Below are 22,939 nucleotides of genomic sequence, written 5' to 3' on the forward strand. Positions count from 1 at the left end.
TACTTACAGTTCACTTCATACAAGGAAACAGTTACACACTAAATACACCAAGCACACATCTTAGTCCATAATTAAGAGAGTGAAAGAACTTCTGTATGTATTTTAATAAAAAACACATCTTTACCCTAATGTTGCAAATTATCCAATGGTTTCTTCTTGATTAACACATGAAACATATGCTTGCACAGCACTAGCTGAAGTTTGTGTATACATGTCTTTTAGATTCAGTTAGCGCTTGTTCATATTTATATGCGCAAACACCTGAAGGTCTGTAAAATAGCTTCCTTCAAACTGGTTTCTTTCGTTTGGTAGAGCTGTGTTAATACTGACCAGAAATACCTGCATGAACACCTTTAACAGACGAGTGCCAGTTTGTGTAAAACAAACAATGTGACACGAGCCTTTGTCAGCCAACACTGCAATTGGTTTACACACACAAACGTCTTTCCTTAAAGGAGTTACTGACTGCAGAATTTGAGGATAATTGGAAGATCAGTGTGTCATCTTTGTAATAAAGTGACATTCTGGTAATGAAATCCCTTCAAGAAACCTTTAGGTATTTTGTCCAAGGTTTGAACAGTGCTGTATTACTGCACTAATACACAGTAACAGCGTTGAAGGGGGTAGCGTTGAAGTGGTTTGTGACTTAATGAATAACTTGTATTCATAAACAGTGGAAATGCTGATACGGTTTATTACATCTTGAGACGCTGTAGGTAAAAGCAACTGTTAATTCATTGTACTTAAAAAAAACGTCATTACAGCAAGTACCAACACATACAATATGTGTTGATTCATGATTGGTAGGATTGCATACAAGCCCTAGATTAAAGAAAATGAAAATGATTGTTGTTTGATATAGACAACATGTCTGATGCACAACATCCACAAATACACAAAGACACATCCTAATCATTGTCTTTAACTGTCCATGTGTCCACAAGGTGGTGCTCTTATCAAAGAATATATTAGGAGATCCACTTCTGTGGGTGTGGTAGCTCTGCTACAACCACAACAACTCTCAGTCTATTCCTTTTTTAAGTCCCTGAAAATATTACAAACATATGGCACACATCTCATTCTGTCAACAGCAATAAGCACATATTATAATTCAATAACACCTGGATGTCTGTACTCAGCAATATTAACTTTACTTGGTTCAAGAAAACTGGAAATCTTTTCTTAACAAGGGAGGTTGTTGTGCAAGTGGATTTTTAATTTAAGGAACATTCCTACAACAAAAGAAGTTGGAAGCAGAACCAAATGTTAAATGAATCCTTTTGTAACTGTGAAACAATTCAGTAAATTCCAGAGCTTAAATGTTCTCTTCATTTTTCCTTAAGATCCTTATTCAATATGAACAGAAATGCCAGATCTTGAAACAGTAAAAAAAATATATAAAAAAACAGGGGCAGGAATGTGACTGATTTCCCTTGATCAAGACACACTTCTATTGTGGCAAGGTTTGTTTTTTCTCCACAAAGGAAGTGACGTCTGCCTTTGAGTTTGAGACAAAGAAAAAAGGGATTGGGAGGGACAGCAGGGAGAGCTACAGGAATGGAAATCCAGAAAAACAATATGAGGAAAGATGACAAAATATCGTATAAAAAAATAAATATAAAGCTCCCAAACAAAGAAAACTAGCAGGAGAGGTTCTACTATTTTGACATTGGGGTAATGATTTGGTAGCATTTTTAAAAAAAAATAAAAAAAATAAAAAAAATAATAGAAAAACAAAAACAAAGCGAGAAAACTAGCAATTTGCTGTGAGCACAACCATGAAGTCAGGTTTGAAACAGACCAGCAACTTACATGCATTCCATTTTGGTACTGGTTATTTTATGGTTTGTAGAGGACACAGCGATATGAAATATTGGCAAAAAATTTATATATTGTACAGCAGTAAATAGCGGCTATTTTGTTCATTCACAAAGATTATTGGCTTTTTGTGGCTTTAGCCCTTTCTGATAATAAAGAGAGAGCCAGACAATTTGATATAGAGCTGAAATGCATGTGCACGGTTGTACACTCTCAGTAAGCATGCACATAGAAACAGTGAGTCATATACAGTCATACCACTTTCAGTTGAAGAGTTAAAAGTGGATAAAAAGTGCCCCTCACAAGCAGAGAACGACAGCCTACAGCCAGATAAAGTTCTGTGGATCACCACAAAGCTCCACCTCTTCTGCACCGGAACAAGGTGGTAAGCATGTCAAAGCCAGAACTACCAGCACCGTGTTGAAAGCTATATATATATTATTTTTTTTCAAATTGAGCAACAGAAATGTACCCCTCAAGAGTCATTGGCGATGTTGCACATGGATAGGGCCAGTGAAGCCCGTTTGTTTTCACAGCGTAACAAGAGCACGGCTGTAGGAAGCAGCTGCCATGGTGTTATCTAAGACACTGTAGCAGCCATGTTGGACTAGACAGACATGTTTCCATGAAGAGTCATGAGGACAACTGACATTACATGGTTATATCCAGCAGAGGCCTTCAGCCCTTGTAATGGCACGATCCACAGATGAGACAAACATTAGCACAGGATGACCACAGCTGGTAAGGAGCCAGTTTCCTCAAATTCAACAGCTAAGAATTAAGGGTTTATGTCACAAGGCCTTTGGCGAGTCTAAATGTCAAGTCAGTTAAAAGAAATTTACAAATAATAGAAAGGAAAAGATGAGCGTCGTTCCAGCACTCTCAGACCCACTTGTTCAACTCTGGGCCAACTTTAGAGAGTATTAAAATAAAAAAAAAATAATAATACCATTGTTAACTCATTAGATTGTCCCAAGGCTTTTGGTCAACAGAGTGTCAACGGTTTAAAACAAAAAGATAAATAAAAAATAAAAAAGGGATAAAGGAGGACTGACGGCATGTCTGGACATGGTAGAGAGTCTGAGTCACCGCTTGTAATAGGCACCTGGAAAAGATGGAAGAGAAAGACAGATTTATCAGCAGCTTCATACATCACACTGCAGTTTAAAATAGTGTTTTTGCACTGCACACTGCACACTGTTCAATTTCCCTGAATTTTGAGAAAAGGAATTTATGTTTTCTTTCTGGATTTTTTTGCTTTTTTTTTTTAAATATGTGAAACAATGGTAATTTATGCTTCAGCACTGCTCATTATTTCCTGTGTACCAGTGGTCTTCTCCATAGACAGCGTAAATGAAGCCAAAGCTGAACGGCTTTCATTCATTCAAATGACCAGCAGGGGGCGAAAGAAGTCAGCTTGCACATAAATCTATATGAAAATGACCCAAATTCTTTTCCAAATGACTTTAAATCACTACTTTTAATTCTACAAAAGAGCGAGTTGGATTTACATGAGTTTTACCATTTGACTTTTGTTCTATGTGCTTGTGCTAAAGATTAAAAAGAGTCATTTCAATTTATTATTTTGTTTTTAGTCTGTTTTTCACGAGCCAAAAGGGGCTTTCCACTAAATAGCTCACTTGACGTGACTATGGACGTGCTCCGCTAACCAAGCAAGGTCACTAACATTGGCTGACAAATTAGCTATGCTTCATTCTCTGGCAAGATAAAAAACAGGATGGCATGGTCCAAAACTCCAAAATGCAAAATAGTGGTCTACAGACCAATGGAGGATGTTACAGTTGCTATGTCTGTTCTTTTAGCGATAGTGCTTGTCTTTGTCATACATGATAGACAAATATTTGGGTTTTGAACTGATGGTTGGCCCACACAAGCTAGTTCTCACTTAGAGCCCTGGTTAACCGTCATAGTTCTTTAAAAACATTTTTTTGACACTTTAGAAACCAAATAAATCGTTATTTGGCTAACACCAGCATCGTAATTAACTTGATTAAGAAAGATTAGTACAAAGAAATGTATACTTTTTTTCTAAGCTGATGAAAATCTTCTTTAGAGCTTCAGCAAATTCAAAAGTACCATTCATTTATCATTTTACTGCATGTCCAATCAGAACATCTGTATCTTCTGCAGAAAGGAGCAATTTGTGGTTAAAAAAAAAAAAACCATATAATTACTTCATAGTTTATTTAGGATTAGGTAAATAATAAACTACCTTTGTAAGCAGCCTCAGGTCTGGTGGGTGCACGAGGGGCAACAGGATGCTCTGAATAGACGTAGCCCGGGTTCACATTCTCATAATCATGTGTACGAGGTTGAGGAGGTCTGAAACACACAGGAAAAAAAGTGCATTATTTAAACTATTTCCCCTGACTTCCTGACTGACTTTGAATATTTGGTCTTAAGAGTTGTGTACCTGGTAGGCTTGTTGTGGTTCTTCTGTCTCTGGTATTCATGCTCCTCTCGTGTTCGGGGTCGGACAACCTCCTCTGGATTTGGCTGTAAAACCAAAAGTTATAGTTCCTGTAATTATGGTCCTAGTACCACAGTGGAAATACTCTTTTATATGAAATAAAATCACAGTAAAAATAATTTCACCCTGAAGCACACATTTTAAAAATAAGTGTGGTTATGGAAAATTACCCTGTAGTCTCCCTCTGGTCGCCTTCTCTCCATGGCTAGCCTCTCCCTCTCTCGTTCCTTCTCTTTCTCCCGTTCTCGATTCTTCCTGTACTCCCTTTTCTCTTTTTCCATCAGCAGTCGGGCGATTTCCTGCCGGAGCAAGATACAGAAAAAGCTTCAAGTCGTACCAGATTTCACATATCTATATGTCTATATATGTCATGTGACATAATTCCTACTCAGGGATTCCAAACGCAATCAAAAAGTGCCCACGTTACAGTGTCTGTTTCAAAGAGTATTAATTACCACTTCCATTCGTGCATTATTTCTTACATAGTGTCTGGTTTAAGACATGCTTGCTCAACACGATATGAGAAGATAAAAAAAAAAAGAGGACATAAGAAATGTTCCCAGGCTTGCCTACTAACCTCATCTTGTGCCACTTGGGCTGCACGCACATGCATCTTGCTTGCCTGCAACCAAAATTAATCAAAAGTTAATATTTAGGAGATTTAAGACTTTAAGTATGCTTCAAGTCATTAGCACAGTCATTTGTCATATTACACTATCACACATTATTAGCTCTGGATATCAAGGAATTTGCAACAGTGAAATCATCAATATTAGAAGTCAGCCTAATCCCACACAAAACTGAAATACTGTGACTATACTAAAAACAACAGCGTGAAGAACTCATATTTTATTTTTCGGGCCCCTTATATTGATAACTCACTTTCTAGAAACATTAACCTGCAGTCATAAGGAATAACAGTACTAAGTCTTTGAGGCAAGTCTTCGCTCTCAGTAGTTTTTTAAGTCTGCACTTGAAATATTACGATTCAAAATCTAATTATTTTCTTGTTTCCATCCTCGCCTTTATTTCCTCCTCTTGCAGTTTCTTGGCCACCTCCATGTCAATCAGCTCCTGATCGCGAATATCAAGCTTCGTTAACCCCTTCGTGGCCTCGCTCACTCCATACTTAGTTTCTGCTACTACTGCTCCGCTGCCTCGGTGCACTATACAACCTGTGAATGGCAATACATTTCATGAGCAATAGATTAGGGGTGGCATTTTGATTTAAAAAAAAAAATAACTGATTATCACAATTGTTTTGTTGTAAACCGTAAAAAATTATGATCATACTTTCCCCCAACCCTGAGGCGATGTCTTCTAATTCCACGGTTAAGACCATCAGAAATTGAAAACAAAAAATTAAATGATCAATTTACATGACAGAATATGATGGAAAATCTGTAGCATTTGTTGATAAATTATAAAATGATTATCAAAATAATTGTCAAATTGTCAATTGATACCTCATCCAACACCAGACTTACTGCTACTGTCCATTGATTAAATAAATTAAACCATTTAACTCTTTGGCACCTAAAGGGCTGCAGTGCATCTTCACTGGTGTTTATAATGGATTTGTTTGCCTTTGACAGCTTTGGGATTAGATAATACACAGTTACAGCGCTACCAATGGCAGCATGAATTACATGGTTAATGAGTTGATAACACAACCAGCTCATCTGCTCAGAAACCCTTTGTGAATGCCAAAGTTTAGCTCATCAAAATCCACAGAGTTATTCTACTAGAAAAACCACAACACACATTTCATCGTTGGTACAGTCAAATCATTGCTCAGTGTTAAAACCCAGCAAACAATGCAAGAACAAGCCAATCAAATAGCACAAGAGCAACAGATCAAATCAAATCACATCAGCTGTCAGAAATGACAGTGCAATCATTTTTATTCTCATAAAAAAGGGAGAGAATGGATGTCGTCATTAGTGATTGCCATATTAGATCAACCCACCACCTCAGATTGCCACAGCGGAAAGCCACTCCAGCACACCACACAAACACCCTCGCAGAGCCCAGTGGGGCGCTCAGGGTTGTACCTGTCTCTCCGTTGAGATGGCTATGACTGCGTTCCCTTCCCGGACCCTCACCCTGTCGGGAGACCATAAACTCTTCCGAGTCCTCTCTCCTTTCGACCTCATCAAATACATCTCTGGGGTCAGAGTGGACACGCTCCCGGCCCCTGGCCCTCCTCTCCCTCTCACCATCATCTTCCTCCTCCCAAGAAGCCCTGCTTTCCCTTGGTATGCTCCTGCTGTGTCCCGGATCTAAAAAGTCTTCTTCAAGTCCTCTGTCCCTGCTTCTGGCTCGCTTTCTGTCTTTGTCTTTTTGCCTTTCTCTCTCTCTGCGTCTCTCTGCACTGTGTCCTCTATCTCTAGATCTTTCCCTGTCTCGTCCTTCTGCTCTGGCATACTTGAGATCCTGCTCCCTGTCTCTTCTGTGGTCTTTTCCCATATGCCTGTCCCATTCCTGATCTCTGCCTCTATCTCTTTCATGATGCTTGTCCCTTTCTCTGTCTCTGGCCTTGTCTCTTTCAATGGGATACTGTGGTGGAGGTGGTCTAGCTGGTCTCTCCTTCCTTCTCACCACTCTCTCCGTGTCCTCCTCTCTTGGGTACCTGCCTCTTCCAGTCTGTGTGGGTTCATAATCTGGATACTTGTCACCATGTTTGCCTCTGGAGGGCAACAGGTGCTCTGGATATGGATCAGCATGTCTGCTACGCCCTCCTTCTGCCACTAGGTACTGCTCAGGGTATTTGGAAAGGCTGTGGGGTGCTGCTGAGTCCAGTTTTGGGTACCTGCTCCTTTTAGGCTCAGATGAAATATAATCTGGAGAGTAATCACGATGTGAGCTCACTGGAGCATATGCATCATGTCGGCCAGGGGAACTTGATTTATGATGGGTATGTTTGTCCAAGTCAAGGGGTCTTCTTGCAGCTGAGCAGGGCAGCAGAGTGGAGGGGATGATGATGATGATGGTTGATGAGAACATGGAAATGTGAAAACAACAAGAGACAGGAATGATATAAGCTAAGAAAGTTAGTAAGCACTGAGTTAGCGGCACCTGTGAGGAGAGTGGTGGTCAAGAGATAAAGTACATACTATAGCTGTAGAGTGTAGGTAACAGATACAAAAAATGCCCTGAGATGTCATAGTTAATCCAGGAAATGTACAATAAGCTTCAGAAAGCAGAGGCAAGTGTTTGGATCCTGAATATAAGATGATGAAATTATAAAACCGACATAGTGAACACAATATGCTGTTATACCTTTGTCAAGTGTTCACAATAAAGAACACATTATTCAAACTAACATGTATTACACCATATTTCGACAAAGAAAACATATAAACCAGAGCATAACCGACTTGAGCAGGAAAAAAAACTGAACCTGAGACCGAACAGCATGTTCACTTCTACAAAAACCTGTCTGTTGGGAATTGGTGTGTGACTGACATAAGTTTGAATGAAAACAAATGAGTGGAAACGCACACTGGGAAACACAAAGCAGAGCCCAGTCCTCACCGTGCAAGGAGTCAGTTCAAAGGAATTCCAGTTATCTAACCGGCTGCTTAACATCTACTCAACTTCTTGGCTCTAGCTTTTTATAAAGGAGATTGACTGGTACTTGGTCAGAGTGTTTGCTCTCTTTTGTCCACAACTCTTCTACATAGCCTGTCTCGACCTCCTTTTCACCACTTTGTGTGTGTCAAGTGGAGACAGGTTCTGCTCACATGCTGGTTCATGTTCAACTTTGATCCGCTGGATTGAGAAGAACAGTCAGCAGCTCCTCATTTCCTCAGACCAGCAGCCCATTACATGGCCTGACGAGAGGCTATATGACAGCTCAAAAATGTGAATGTGAAACAAGTGGATTTTTGAGATCTAAAACGTATCCCTGCAATAAACTCACATGTGGCCAAACAAAATACAGACTAAGTCCCAAACATTCTGTGCACGGTGTCCGATTACTCATCGACACGTCATCCCCTTAAAGTGTTAGATGTTCAGTAAACAAAGGCGCTTGGAGTAGCATTCATGCACACACCTTCAGCAGGGACATTATAGGTGAGTGGTTATGTAACTTACAGGGCTGGACACCAAACACAGTGGAGCTGGCAGTGGCACAAATATGACTAGCACTGACTGAAGAGAGGCAAAGTCCACAAGATTGTAGTTTCATCTTGATGACCTTCTATCAAGAAGTGAAACCTCAACAAGATAACAAGACCAGTAGACTAATAGCATGAACAACTCACCCAGTCCTGTTTATGTCAAAAAAACTGACCAAGGTCTGAGTCTAGACAAAGCTGTATACACTTTAATCCCTGCCTCTGAAACTATTTGCAAGTCCGATAAGCTTCAGTCATTAACACCGTCAGCAGACAGTTCAAGATCAATGTTACAGCAACTGGCCACTTTTCGGGGGAAATTTCTGATGTGTATAGTGAATTACTGTAATAACAGTGCAAACTAAAATATGTTCCAGACCCTTTACACCAAGAAAAAACACAATATGCCTAAGGGTTCTGGTAGGAAATCTGGGACTCAACAGGACATATTAGTTTCAGAGGGTTGAGACCACTGCAAGAAAATAAAGAAATAAAGAAATAAAAACACTATTCTCCTACACTCAAAATCATGCCCATGGTTCAGGAGGTGTAACCTGCATATAGACCTATATCATCTGCCTGCACTGGATTTCTTAATGAAGATGATCAACCCTGACCTTAAAGATGACAAAGGACAACAGTTCACAAAGTAGTCAAATGAGAGAACGCCAAATCAACATTTATCAAATTATGTAACATAACTGACATGAACTTAAATGTCTCTCTGACTGTATTTACTATCCAATACCTAGGGATTTATTCAGGTAAAATCAGTTATTTAAACCTGAGCCCACTTACAGCAGGGGTTGTGCTTGAATGAGAGCTAAATGACAAATTATTTCTCTGCAGCAACTAAGCCTTGCTCCAAGGTTAATTATGTGCTTATAAATCCATTCCAAAATCTTTGCCTCGAGTCAGCAACAATCTCCAGCTCTGAGCGTCAAAACTCCACCCTGAGATATTTAAAGCTGAGAAAAAAGCAGTACATGGAGAAAGGCCCAACCTCTATCATATCCTTGCACAAAAACTCATTCATGCAACAGAGGCACACGAAGAAGAGGCACAGACACACTGGAACACAAGAACATTAGCCAATGGTGTTCTTCCCACCTCCGTGATCTTCAAAATACTCCTCCTCAAAGTTTGATTCCAGCTGCTTCTGTCTCCTCCTTTCCTCTTTCATCTCCTTCTCCTGCAGCTTACGAGCAATGGCCTACAAACAGACAAAGCCGCAGTAAACGTGTTGTCCCATTTGAATATATATTTGAAAAATTTACTAGCGATATAGAGAAGGTGGAGTGCACTGTCTATAATTTGACATTTCAGTCATTACAAATATTTTCTTAATTGGAGGCAGTTGTCAGTGGACTGAATCTGAACCTTTGGCTTTGTTAAGAATGCAAGCTAATCAGATTTGTTTCTTAAAACAGATTTGAAGGTCAGACTGTCTGTGCTGTTATTTGCAAGCCATTAGATTGGATTTGTGTGTCACCAAGCTATCGGCATGGTCTGAAATGGCAACAGCTTGAGAGTAAGGAACTAGATATCGAAAGGTAGGGTCCTTTCTACTTTGCGTGTACAGAGGCCTCACTACAAAGTGCCAGCAGATAATTCAGTTCTGCATTTGTCAACACACTGCTGCTCTCCATGCTCTACTCCGGGCATGGATTTGTCTCAGCTGTTACGTCACTTGACATCATTGTTGTGTCACATTGAAAAGCTGAATTTGAATCAATCTGTATGTACCTAAACTTTCATTTGGTCTGGCTGTCCGAACCTATGACTGGGAGTGTCTGAACTGTCCATTTTATCAACAATAACATTTAATACTGTAGCATCAAATCCCTGCTCTTTATGTAGGTCAGTGGCATAAAGACTGACCGTGAATACAGCCTAAGCCTATATGGCCATCACTCCATGAAGAGAAGGGGGACCATGATTCATGTGGATGACCCACCCATTAAAGGACATCAATACTAGAAGTCAAGTTATTGACAAATGGATGTACCGACGTTGTACTTGAATGGTCTGAAATGTGTCATTGTGTACGTGTGTGTCTCTTACTGCATCCTTCTCTTCTTGCTGTCGCTGTTGTTCTGCCTGTCGGACCAGTTGTTCCTGAATCTCTTGGGCTATCTCGATGTCTTGCCGTTCACTGAGGTTTCCAAAGGTTCATGGTGTTTACATGTACATGGGGAGGGAAATGGACAAAATTAACAACAGTGCAACTTGAACGACAGTTGGATAATCATAAAGATAATATACGAGTGTATTAATATGAAATCCTTAACTTTTAATTCTTGATCCATGTTCTTATAGTTCTGTAATTTTGGTTAATTATAAACATCTTACGTTTTTCTAAGCATTAAATATGTTTAAAATAATCATGTTACATGACAGGAATGAACACACAATGAGCCCGGCTTTGAAGTTATCTAGCGTGTTGGTAGAGGTAAACGGTGAGCTTCAGGCAGGAGCAGGAATATCTTTGTCTGCCGTAATCTCAGTTGCCTTGGCTCACTCTCATCTTCAAATGACATGATTCTGACAACAACACCATCTGCCTGGAGGGCTGGTATGCAAAGATCATTTTTCTGTGTGCAGATGTACATGAGCGTAATGCTTTACTGACAGCAGAACAGCAGCAACTTACCTACTCTGAACTATACTTGTATTAGACCCGAGCTGTTACCAGCTCAGCAGGACTTAAGCTTTTAAAAGATAATAAACGGTAGCACCGCAGTATGCCTTCAACAGTGTGTACAAAAAACAAGTAATGCGATATTCCCCTGTGTCTGTGTGAGTTTAGTCCAATAACTGAGAGTGGGTGTACATGAAGTGGCATTGGCACCTCCCTGCAGTACAACAGCAATGGTCTGGCTGCATAGATGGTGGAGCATCTGGCCTCTCCCTGGGGTGTCCACTAGAGCTAATCTATGTTTGTGTGTTTACAAAAGTGATATCATTGAACTGTGAGTCAGCAATAATATGTTGGTCAAAAACTTGCAGAGCAGAAAGAAGGGCATTTTTTACAGGTCCCATTTTTGCATTCTTCTGTTGCCGCTCATTATCTGGACTGAAACTGGGGAAACAACACTATTTTTATGAGCAGTCACCAAAGCTTGATTTAAGAAACACTGAGGCCATTGTGGTTAGTATGCATGTGCTTCAAGTTTTTAGACATAGAGCTGGAGCAACCCCAAAACCCTTAGTGAATATAATTATATATATATATATATATATATATATATATATATATATATATATATATATATATCATGGCTACCAATGATACCACACAAAGACCACAAGAATGGCCGAGGCTGCCTGTGTCTAAACTTGTATGTATATGATACCAGGGCCCGTATTCCTAAAGATTCTAAGAATCCTCTCAGAGAGCTCCTAACTTAGCCTAATAATTCCTAGCTAGGAGTCTTAGCTTAGGAGTGATTCCGGAAAATTCTTAGAGAACTCTGAGCAAGGAATGGACAGAAACTCTTATCTTAGTGAGGAGGTGTGGTTGACCTCGTTGCTAGGTATGAGTCATCATTTCAAGAGGTGTGATTGGTTGATCCTAAAAGCTAGATAAAAATACACTTTTGGTGATAATTGGCCTAGAATGGACGTCAAATTAATAGACTTAATAACAGAATCTAATCTCTATGAAGACTGTATAATTATAAATAATACTTTACATAAAAATAAATAAATAGTATGCTATACTTTAAAAAGTATCCTATAAAATGTGTGATTAAACTCAGGCCACTACCACAGTATTCACATGCTGATAGTTCTATTTATTTGCTTTCATTCATTTACCACACTGGTAACATTTTGCACTTCACCTATTTGGTATTAACAAGAGTAAAATGGCTCAGCTTTCATCAATTTCTGTGATTGCTAACCGGCCTAGAAGAAGCAGTGTTGGTTGGTGTTCAAATCTTCCAAAAACCGAACAGCAGTGGAGAAGAAATGAAGTAGGAAACCCAACTGGACAGAGGAACAGTGTTTGCTTCTGGATCAACTGGTCAATGAGAATAAAAGTGTTTAAGACGTAGAATTGGCTCCAAGTAATCACTGCTGCATTGTTGCATTTTTGCATTTTTCCTGTTGCTAAATACCTCAGTGTTGTGATGACTTTCATTTCCGATGATACAGTTGTCCCTCGCTATAACGCGGTTCACCTTTCGCGGCCTCGCGGATTTTTTTAGTGCAATTTTGCATGCTTTTTTTTTTTTTTTTTTTTTTACAGCTCATTGTTTTTTGCGTCCTGATTGGCTAAGGGACTGTAGACCATTGTCAATCAATCTCCTCCGTACGGTGTCTCTTGTACAGTACAGAATGCGTTCAGCTTGCCAAATTTACATATACAGTATCTTTGATCGCTGGCAGTGTGACTGAAGTGCGGTATGTTTGCAAGTTATTGAGAAAAGTGTATAAAGTGTGTAGTGAGGGGTTTTGCAACCGTAAAACATTTATAATCATTGTAAAAAATAAAGCTGACTACTTCGCGGATTTCGCCTATCACGGGTTATTTTTAGAACGTAACTCCCGCGATTAACGAGGGACCACTGTATTGCGATTGTAACAAGCTTGATTGTCATTCAGTGTTTGGAGAATATCTCTCCTGTCTCTTCTTTCAGCCATTTTCTCCTCTGCTTAAGAAATTCCTAAGCCTCCTAAGAGTCCTCCTCCCTGCTCTTAACAGATCTCACCTTAGGAGCACTCTTAAGAGCTAAGATTATTTAGGAATAGCTTTTATCTTTACTAGGAGCTACTCCTAACTTTGAGAGGGAAACGTCACGATTTTAAGAATTTTCTTAGAATTTGGCCACTAGGAGCAACTCTTAGCGCTAAGAATCTTTAGGAATACGGGCCCAGGTGTTTATAGTGAAGATACAAATCTGCTCAACAAATATGAATTTGTGATGTAGTAAAGCCCTTACCAGCTCAGATATTCTCTGCACAGCTATGGTAGCACTTCATAAGAGAGCAAGTTAAAGAAATGTTGTTTACATTTAATAAATGTATATCGATCAGGGACACATCAAGGAGTATCATTGCTATGGGGTGGGGCTGTCTGGTCTGGTCTAGGTGGCTGGTACGAATTTAAACCAATTCATAATTCTGCATATGGATGACAAATACTAATATTTCTCATTACTAGATTATGACCAGATAAAAACTTTCATTTTTTAATTTCTTATATTAAATAAGCAAAATTAACAAATAGTCAGATTTAAATCAGCCATGTAATTCCTGCTCCTCCTCGCCTTCTCTTGTGTGCATGAATTTACTGATTTGTTTCTTTCAACACTGCTGTGTGTGATGAGTATGTTAGTGGATGAGAGACACTCACATGTCAACATGTTGTTTTTGGTTCTGGACCTTGGCCCTCTCATCCTCCTCCTCTTGTAGCTTCTTGGCTACCTGCAGGTCCTTCTGCACTAGACGGCTCTTATGGACATTGGATGCCAAGTGGCTTTCAACTGTAGACACAAACATATAAGCACCACTCTTGAAACTGTGTACACACAAACCAGAGTGGGCCAGCTGGACAGTACTATTGATGAGGAATCAGATAAATGATGACCAGTAGAGCACTAGAGAGACTTTTCTGATGTTTTCGTCTCTGAGGAGCAGTAGTGTTGTTTAGATGGTGGACAGAAGACAAGATAAACGTGGAGGGCACAGACGCTTCAGGCTCTGGTAATGAACAGAGAGCGGTCTTAGTCACTGAGAAATAAATGTTCACAGCTGAGGCGTTGTTCCAAGGTTACGTGATGGCACGTTGTGGGCCATAACAGATGATAAATCCTGCTTGCTGACGCACTCCAAGCACTTTGTAAGCATGGAGAGCATCACTCAAACGCCGAGCTCTGTTTCACCTGGCTATTGATCTGTTCCCAGCTTTCATGTGAAAAGGACCAAATTACATTTGGCAATTTACTTGCGAGAAGTACCATAAAGTTTCCGCTTTTGACTGGTTGGACTGAAAGAAGAAACTGAGTCACAGCTGTGCCAAGTTGATAAAAAGACAAGCGGGTGACAGATTTTTTTCAGATGAAGCTATGATCAATTTATATAAGTTGATGACACCTCAAGAAAAAGGCACAACTGATGTCACAACCCAAGATAAGACTATCATTTATCCAATGCCATTTTCTCTCAACAGAATTTATTGAACATGACCAGACATTCTGACATTTGTTCATTCAGTAAACTCGACCTTGCATAGATCTGGCGTCATTCAGAAAAAGAGGAGTTAGGCTGAGAAAGCCCAGCTATCTCAGCCTCAGACATATCAGTGAAGAGTTGTACACTCAAATGAAGAAAACACATTCCAGAAACAAAAGACGCCAAGTCAGGACACAGCCATAAAAAAATGTTTTCCATGTGACATTTGGATGCTTCACTATTCTGCATACTCAACATTTTGAATGGAAATAAAAACCAGCTGTAACCCCACAGCATCTTGAAACTAATGTGCTGAAAAGCTCCCTATGGGATGGCCATCTATCGAAATGATGAAGGAAAAAAGAAAGGGATGCTGCACATTTAGGCGACAATAAAGCTACATTAGCCAGCCTTCTCCGTGGTGAACTCCAGGGTCAAGGGTGAAACAACCATTTTTCCAGCACAAACCAGATCAGCTATTGTGACAACAGTGAGCCTTGGTTGTAGAATTCCAAGGCTTTAAATGGAGGGCAGGCCAAGCAATACAACATTAATTACAGCTAATTTGCACTTAGAGTATGGTTGCGTGACATCTGGCCTTTTCTCTTTTGCACGGCTCGTTGCATAATTTACCCCCTATGGTGATATAAAGTCACATTTGTGGAACTATTGTCCAGTGAAATGAAGTGTCTGAATGTTCTCAGTCTTACAGGTCATGGTATATCCCAAACACCAAGCTAAACCAAAGGCAACTTCTTTAAAGACTTTTCAGCATAACACAATCCAATCAGCCAGCTCTATTCACGTCTTCTCTGTCTGTCTTTTGGACGCTTGACACATCCTTAGAGTACCAATAATTGTGAAAAACCACAAGCTAAACATTCATTCATTCATTCATCTTCTATACCCGTTTAGTCCTGTTAAGGGTCACGGGGGTCTGCTGGAGCCTATCCCAGCTGTCATCGGGCGAGAGGCAGGGGTACACCCTGGACAGGTCACAAGCTAAACAACATCTTCTAAATGCAGACAACTACTGTGTTGTTAATAGACGTGTGAGTTTCACATGGGCACCACTCACAGATGTTGCTAATAAAAACTAAACCACAACACAACCAGTCATATAGCACTGAAGAAGACTCTCAGGTGAAATGTCTTCAAGGAAACTCAACAAGTCCAGTTGGCTTTGTTTTAGCCTTTGTCATTTGCACATACATGTTTTCACACACTAAATTAATCCATGCTTCAAACCAAAAGCTCACCAAAGAATTCTGAATTTTCTGTACAATCTTAAATCAGCAGCTTCTTTTTGTTGGTTCCTGACATTTCTTTATGCAAGTGAAGGAGATGAGGAGGTGTACTTGTTAGTCATCTGCAGATATTCATTCGTGTACAATGAAAGGAAGGCCTTGTTTTGTCTACGTCTGAATTTGTGTCTGTACTTGGCAGGAAATATGATCTCAACTGATAAGAAGATGGATTTAGCTTACATCTTAAATGATACAAGATTCTGACGAAAATAATATTAATAATAATCCACTATACTGTTAAAATGAATAGAAAGCAGCATAGGGGATCATACCTTCTTCCGAGTCTCCAAAGTGTGGAAAAGATGCAGCCACATATAATCTCACACGAAAGCACCAACTAATCGAGTAATGTATGCTGGGATACAGAAATAGCTCATAAAAATGCACACCTACAGTTGTGCTGTCAAACTTCAGATCTGTGCTAAAGTGCATGAGATCCAGATAAATCACATGCACCAATACACTGTAGCCTACCCTGCCCCAATACAGTACTGTTGTAGTATCCTGCCCCATTGTCTCATTTAATTGTGTGGCTTAAGCAGGGTTTATATAGGCTTAGTCAGGCTGCAGACAACATTGTGGGCTTAATTAATGTTTTTACTGTTGACTTTTATAGTTTGTTCTTTTGCAAAGCAAGCATTAAGTGACTTGGAAATATAACAGTCCATAGTGAGACAACAGGTCTGCTGGAATAAACATTACAACAATAAAATTCTTCAAACAGTCTGTTTAGATAAAAACAGACTGTGTAAAGACTTTTATTGTCGAATAATATCTTATCAGATACTATAAGGGTGTTATAGTTCCAAAATGGTGTGCGAAGGTGCACATGGCAAAGTTTTCCTTAGCTTCTGTTGTTGCATAATCACACACACAAGGCAAGGAGCCTGCAGATTAAAATGAGATTTCAGAATCAGAATCAGCTTTAATGGCCAAGTATGTACACATACGAGGAATTTGACTCCGGCAATTTTGCTTTTTTTTTTTTGGCTACTTTAGGTATATTTCGATCTATTTAATAGTACACTGTCCCTTCTTATACATAAATTAATACACTACTCAAAAAAATGAAGGAACACTTTTTATTAAGAGTATAGCATCAAGTCAATGAAACCTCTGGGATATTGATCTGGTCAGTTAAGTAGCAGAGGAGGTGTTAATCATTTTCAGCTTAACAACAGGTACACAAGAGGCAACCCCCAAAACAGGAGTAGTTTTACTAATGGAGGCCACTGACATTTTTTCTCTCCTCATCTTTTCGTTTTTCTCTAGTTTTGCATTTGGCTAGGGTCAGTGTCACTACTGGTAGCATGAGGCGATGCCTGGACCCTACAGAGGTTCCACTGGCAGTCCAACTTCGCCAGGATGGCACACCAATAAGTGCCATTGCCAGAATGTTTGCTGTGTTTCCCAGCACAATCTCAAGAGCATGGACTCTAGGACAGCTGGACAGGGCCGTAGAAGGTCCTCAACCCATCATCAGCATCGAGGAGGAACTGAATGAGCACTGCCAGAGACCTACAGAGTGACCTCTAGCAGACCACTGGTGTGAATGTCTCTGAGCAAACAAACAGTCAGAAACAGACTTCATGAAGGTGGCCTGAGGGCCCGATGTCCTCTAGTGGGCCCTGTGCTCACTGCCAAGCACGGTGAAGCTGAATTGGCATTTGCCACAGAACACCAGAATTTACAGGTCCACCACTGGCACCCTGTGTTTTTCACATGTGAGCACATGTGACAGACGTGAAAGGGTCTGAAGCCATGGAGTACATTATGCTGCCTGTAACATCATTCAGGATGGCCAGTTTAGTGGTGGGTCAGTGATGGTCTGGGGAGGCATATGCATGGGACACCTCCTCTACAGGCCAGACAACGGCACTCTGACTGCCATTAAGTATCGGGATGAAATCCTAGGACCCATTATCAGACCCTACGTTGATGCAGTGGGTCCTGGGTTCCTCCTGGTGCACGAACATGCCGGCATCATGTAGCCAGGGTATGCAGGCAGTTCCTGGAGAATGAAGGAATTGATCCCATTAACTGGCCCCCCACGCTCACCTAACCTTAATCCAACAGAACACCTGCGACATTATGTGCCTGTCAATCCTACTCTGTCAGGTTACACCTCAGACTGTCCAGGAGCTCAGTGATGTAATGGTCTAGATGTGGCAGAACACACCCCAGGAAACCATCAATCGTCTGATTAGAAGCATGCCTCGATGTTGTCAGGCAAGCACGAGGGGGCCATACAAACTGAGTATAATTTTTGCTGCAATGAAATTTCACCAAAATGGACGAGCCTGACACATCATTTTTTCACTTCGATTTTCAGGTGCCTTTGAATTCAGTCTTCTGTAGGTGGATAATTTTAATTTCCATCAGACAAGTTGGCATCCTTTCATTCCCAACACATTAACCAGTCCTTCTCATTATAGATATTCAGGATGATTTTCTTTTTTCCTATTGAGATTTGATGGGTTTTCAAAGGTTTCCTTAATTTTTTTGAAAATATGAAGATTCTTACTTTCTTGTTCCTGGAGGTTGTACGCCAGGCAGTGATCCTCCATCACAGCAAAATCTCGGCACACTGAAAAAAATAGAAGGATATTTAAATTCAAACAGAGTACTGAGAAAACCTCTACCAAAAAGCAACATTCAAAACTAGTTTCGGGATGCTCATTTATTCAAATGCTAGGCTGCTAAACAAGGCAGATGCAATGCTAGATTAGAGTCTGGCATTCACAGTTTCACAGGTTTAACATCCGGCACATCATCCTACACGCATTCTTTACCAGTACAATTATTTAAAAAGTGAACCAAACTCAAATACAAGAAGCCTAGTTTAAATTGACTAACTAAAACACAAAGGCAGAGAATCAATGTAAGATATCAAAACTTAGCATAAATCATCTTATGTTTGTTCAGTATCTCTTTCTATCACAAACGGACTAGAATACATCACAGTAAAACTGCTACACAGTATTCCCAGTGTGTTTACGATGTGATGTGCAGATTTGTCCAGATGACTACTGAATAAAAACAAATTAAGCTAAATCTAAAAAAAAAAAAAAAAAAATTCTCAGACTCCAACTAGGCCCGAGAGTGCGTATTTGTCATTTCGACACATGGTGTGGCCATCTGCAGAGTGGCTTGGTGACTTTTTGTCTATCCTAAGATGAAGTGAAACTGTAAAGAGGAACCATGGTCAGAATAAAAACCCAACATAAATAAGTGTAAGCAGATGTGGTGTCTTAAAAAAGTTGAGAGGTGAGATTGACATCATAATTTAGAAATAGCCTTGTCACCAACAAGGAGGAGGTGTTGCAGGAGCAAAAACACAATATGTTTCTGCTTTATCAAACCATAAGCAGAGTCTGAGAGTCATATCAACAGTAGCTGAGAGAGAAGTAATTATTCTTTGGCCTAAGCTTAAGGACCGTTACGATAACAATCATTGACCTCAAAGATCTGAATATAGAGGATGGAAATCTCTATTTTTCTGCTTATGTTCCATCTTAAACAGCTATCTCCACACCAAATCTCAACCACAGCAATCTTTCCATTTTGGGTTTCGATATTACTGATGCTGCCAAAATGCTGTAAACAGCCATCCTGGAAACAATTGTGCAGAACGTCGTAGGAGGGGAGCTTTCCTCATAAAAACCCCCACACATCCATCTGAACTGTTGTGAAAGGACGCAGCTTTTTCTCCCTTTGAATATTCGGGGTCCACCAGTCTTCAAACGAAGACAGTTTCCTGTGTAGGAGAGCTAAGGGGAACTTTCTTACAACCTTACAGTAAGAATGGATGTGAACGGTCAAAATGGTTCAACTACCCAGTTTGGTGGCAGTAGTTTTGAAATTCTGCAGTAGGATTTTTTTTTTCCATCAGCTGAAAACGTGTGTAAACATCATAGCTTCAAATATAGACTACATCATGCAGGAGACCATGAGCCACCCTGCTGCTGACAGCAGTTCTCTTCAGGAAAGACAAAAATAAAGAGACAATCTACACATGTTTTTGACACCATATATATTGTATCCCCTCCCAGATTTTGTGGCAGTGTACCCACACTCAGTAATCCCATATTGCCAGACTAACAGCTCATCATCCACTCTGACAAAATTACCTCATCCACATAAAAAATTAACAACCAGTAACGGACAGGGACTATATGTCAGTATACACTGGAGACAGCTCTGAGGAAAAGATTTACTGCTATTGCATGATCACACTCTGAAGAGCGGCCCAGATTGTCTGATTGTAGAAGATGGCTCATGACTTAGTGCAAGGCTGGGATAAACAGATGCAGAGAGGAGGAGGGCAAGACCTCCACAAAGCCTCACACTGACTCGGGCCAGTTCAGGATTTGATTAACACTGACTTTTTTCAACCATATGCTTAATCTTCTTAGCCAAGTAACCTGAGATTAATTGTGGCTGGTCCAGCTTTCCGCATCAGTAGTCTAACAATTTTGGTAAGTGTAACAGTTGCTTTTGAAGCTTAAAGAGGCAACACTTTGCAAAACACAGTATTTGCAACAGCAAGCAACAAGTGCCAAAAGGATTACAGCTAGAAGCTGTGGTTTCAGTTCACTTTAATTCAATCTCACTTGAAGCTGGATACAGGAACGACCGAATATGGCAGCACCATGCACATTGACCACAAGAGAAAGCGTTTGTGTTTCATATGCTGTTCAAGAGCTGGACATTTCACAGTGTATACTGCACTCACTTGCCAGTTCATTAGGAATGTATTCTACTATAACAGTCCTGAACTAAATCCTAATTCATGACTGTTACAATGTAGTTTGTGCTGCTGTTATACCGTACTGGACTAAACACTAAAGTGTTTCTGTTATTTAGGCTAGCCCAAATGACATAAATAGAAACACGTGTGGGTACAAAACAATACAGTTGAATAGCTCTACAAACCACAGCCTCCAAAATGAGAAAAAAAGTTGAATCAACATTATTTTAGACAAATGCTGAATACCATAACGTTCATCAAGCACAGTCATATCACAATGTAAATATGTTCATGAGTGTACCTAACAAACTGGCAGGCGAGGGTACTTTCCACACATGTGAGATGAAACTTAAACTTTTCCAGCAGGTTTCTCACTCTCTCCCTGTGCAGACCGGACAAGCAGTGGAAATGCAGGTTTCTTCTCTCTCTGACCAGAATAACAAGCATGTTGCCGAGCAGCTGCTTCACTCCACCTTCCCATCAGAATGCTATCCCATCTATAATCTGTCTCAGTGTAAAAAGCCCACTCAACAACTACTTTTTACACTAAAGTCAGTAACAATAGCACTCTAGGTTTCATGTGGCAATGTGGGAGGGGCTGCTGTTAGTTTTCTTTTAAAGATAGTGTTTCAGAGTAGTTACAGATTTTTTTCAGTGTAACTGGATTTGTCCTAAAAACAAGTGCACTTTGTGTTCAGAGCTCTGGTTGAACCACATACCTTAAAACAGACACACAACTCTGAGCGATCAGTGCTAAAGCCACCAGTCACCTGACCCCTGTAACACTGCATCCTCTCACTATGTTTCCACATTGTGAAAATAGCTACACACTTACTCATCATAACTTCACCAAAAATTGTGTTTATTGTGAAACACAATAATGACGTCCATTATAATCTTGACTGGACAACAGATTTTGACTGAGACACAAAAATCTGGCACGACACCTGCACCCAGGCTAAGGAGTCTAATTAATGCTGACTATCTGACTCCAGCATTAAACACCAGGCAGTGAGCTAGCATCCACTAGCAGGCTACCACCCACTAACCATATTGTGTGAAACCAAAAAGAAGCACCTGTGTTCACTGAGTAAACATTAGCTAACCGTGATGCAAAACAGCTAGCTCGCTTCACAATTATCCAGCAAATATGTCATGGACGTTACCCTCTTTCACTCCAGGTAGTTTTTTCTGGTCGATGCTAACGTTACATTCAGCCATGTTGTCACCGATAATATGTCAAAAAAAAGGAAAAAAAAAAAAAGCCGTTGACGCTGAATTACACTTCCGCGTTTCTTCCGAAGGTTAACGGCCGCCTGATTGATCGCCTTTACTCATAAACCCGATTGATGGTTCAGGTGCTGGACGGCCCTTTTGATTAGTTTCGGTAGCCACCCTCTCTCGATAGGTCGCCTCTGTAATTGCCTGGCTGCTGCTGCTCCGTCGAAGCTAGCGTGTCAGATTTTCTACGAGCGTTCCTCCCTCCCTACAACCAGCCCGCCATGTCCGACACAGTCAACACAAACATCCTGGGTGGAACTGTCAAAATAAAAGACTTAAGCTTTTGGCGTTTCAGTTATTAAATAGCCTGAAATAAATAAATACATAAATAAATAAATAAATACATACATTTTTTCTTCTTCAGTATCATTAAATATCATTAAAATACTAATATTAAAGTAGCATTAAAGTTAAGTACAACTAAATACATTTGGTTTAAAAAATACATACTAGATTTACATTTTAACTCTCAAAAGCACTGCTATTTTTCTTCAAGAGAACTATGCAGGACTGATTCAAGTTAATTGAGAATGAATGAAAAATCCTCACTGTAAATTCTGACATGGTATTTAATCAAATACATTTAGTAGAACTAATTTAGTCTTTGTCAACATGTTGTTTACATTTACTAAAAATAGGTTTGCAGAGATTTGGGATTAAAAAATTGGACCAACTCATTGTTTTTAAATTCAGTCCCCTTAGAAACAGTACATTTTTGGATAAAGAGGTTTTTTTTTTTGGAACATTTGGACATGTGTAGATAAGTTTACATCTACTAGCCACCTTTTAACTTGTTTCATTTTAAGTTTGAAGAGAAAATGACAAACGTATTAGTGGCAAGTATCTGATCTTGTCATTTTTTTTTTTTTATGGATTTAGTGCATTTTAAATAAAAACTGCCCCATTCACATTTTTAGACTCTTGAGTAGAAAATTAAAGGCTGCACACAAGACAAAGACCATTCGGATCAAGATGCAGAAAAGCTGTTTTG

The 22,939-nt window shown here is 39.9% G+C and overlaps 1 protein-coding gene across 1 annotated transcript; it reads right to left on the minus strand.

The window, feature by feature from the left end:
- Positions 1-676: 676 nt before the first annotated feature.
- ccdc50a (coiled-coil domain containing 50a) lies at positions 677-22,128 on the minus strand. The gene is made up of 13 exons (XM_084547765.1): positions 21,834-22,128; positions 18,442-18,504; positions 13,793-13,922; positions 10,498-10,588; positions 9,544-9,646; positions 6,364-7,260; positions 5,603-5,629; positions 5,333-5,484; positions 4,887-4,931; positions 4,480-4,608; positions 4,253-4,335; positions 4,052-4,161; positions 677-2,923 (listed from the first exon to the last, which is right to left on the minus strand). Exons 1-13 carry the CDS (start codon positions 21,886-21,888, stop codon positions 2,904-2,906), a joined length of 1,905 nt encoding a protein of 634 aa, XP_084403891.1. The 5' UTR covers positions 21,889-22,128; the 3' UTR covers positions 677-2,903.
- Positions 22,129-22,939: the final 811 nt, after the last annotated feature.

Source organism: Chelon labrosus, assembly GCF_963514085.1.
Source record: "Chelon labrosus genome assembly, chromosome: 7".
NCBI classification, from domain to species: domain Eukaryota; kingdom Metazoa; phylum Chordata; class Actinopteri; order Mugiliformes; family Mugilidae; genus Chelon; species Chelon labrosus.

Excerpts from the sequence above, each read along its gene's own strand:
- ccdc50a (XM_084547765.1), bottom strand. The coding sequence starts at position 21,888 with ATGGCTGAATGTAACGTTAGCATCGACCAGAAAAAACTACCTGGAGTG. Across the intron at positions 10,589-13,792 it reads CAAAAACAACATGTTGACAT|TGAACGGCAAGACATCGAGA; the intron begins GTGAGTGTCTCT and ends TGGAAACCTCAG. Across the intron at positions 5,630-6,363 it reads CCATCTCAACGGAGAGACAG|AAGACATCGCCTCAGGGTTG; the intron begins GTACAACCCTGA and ends CCGTGGAATTAG.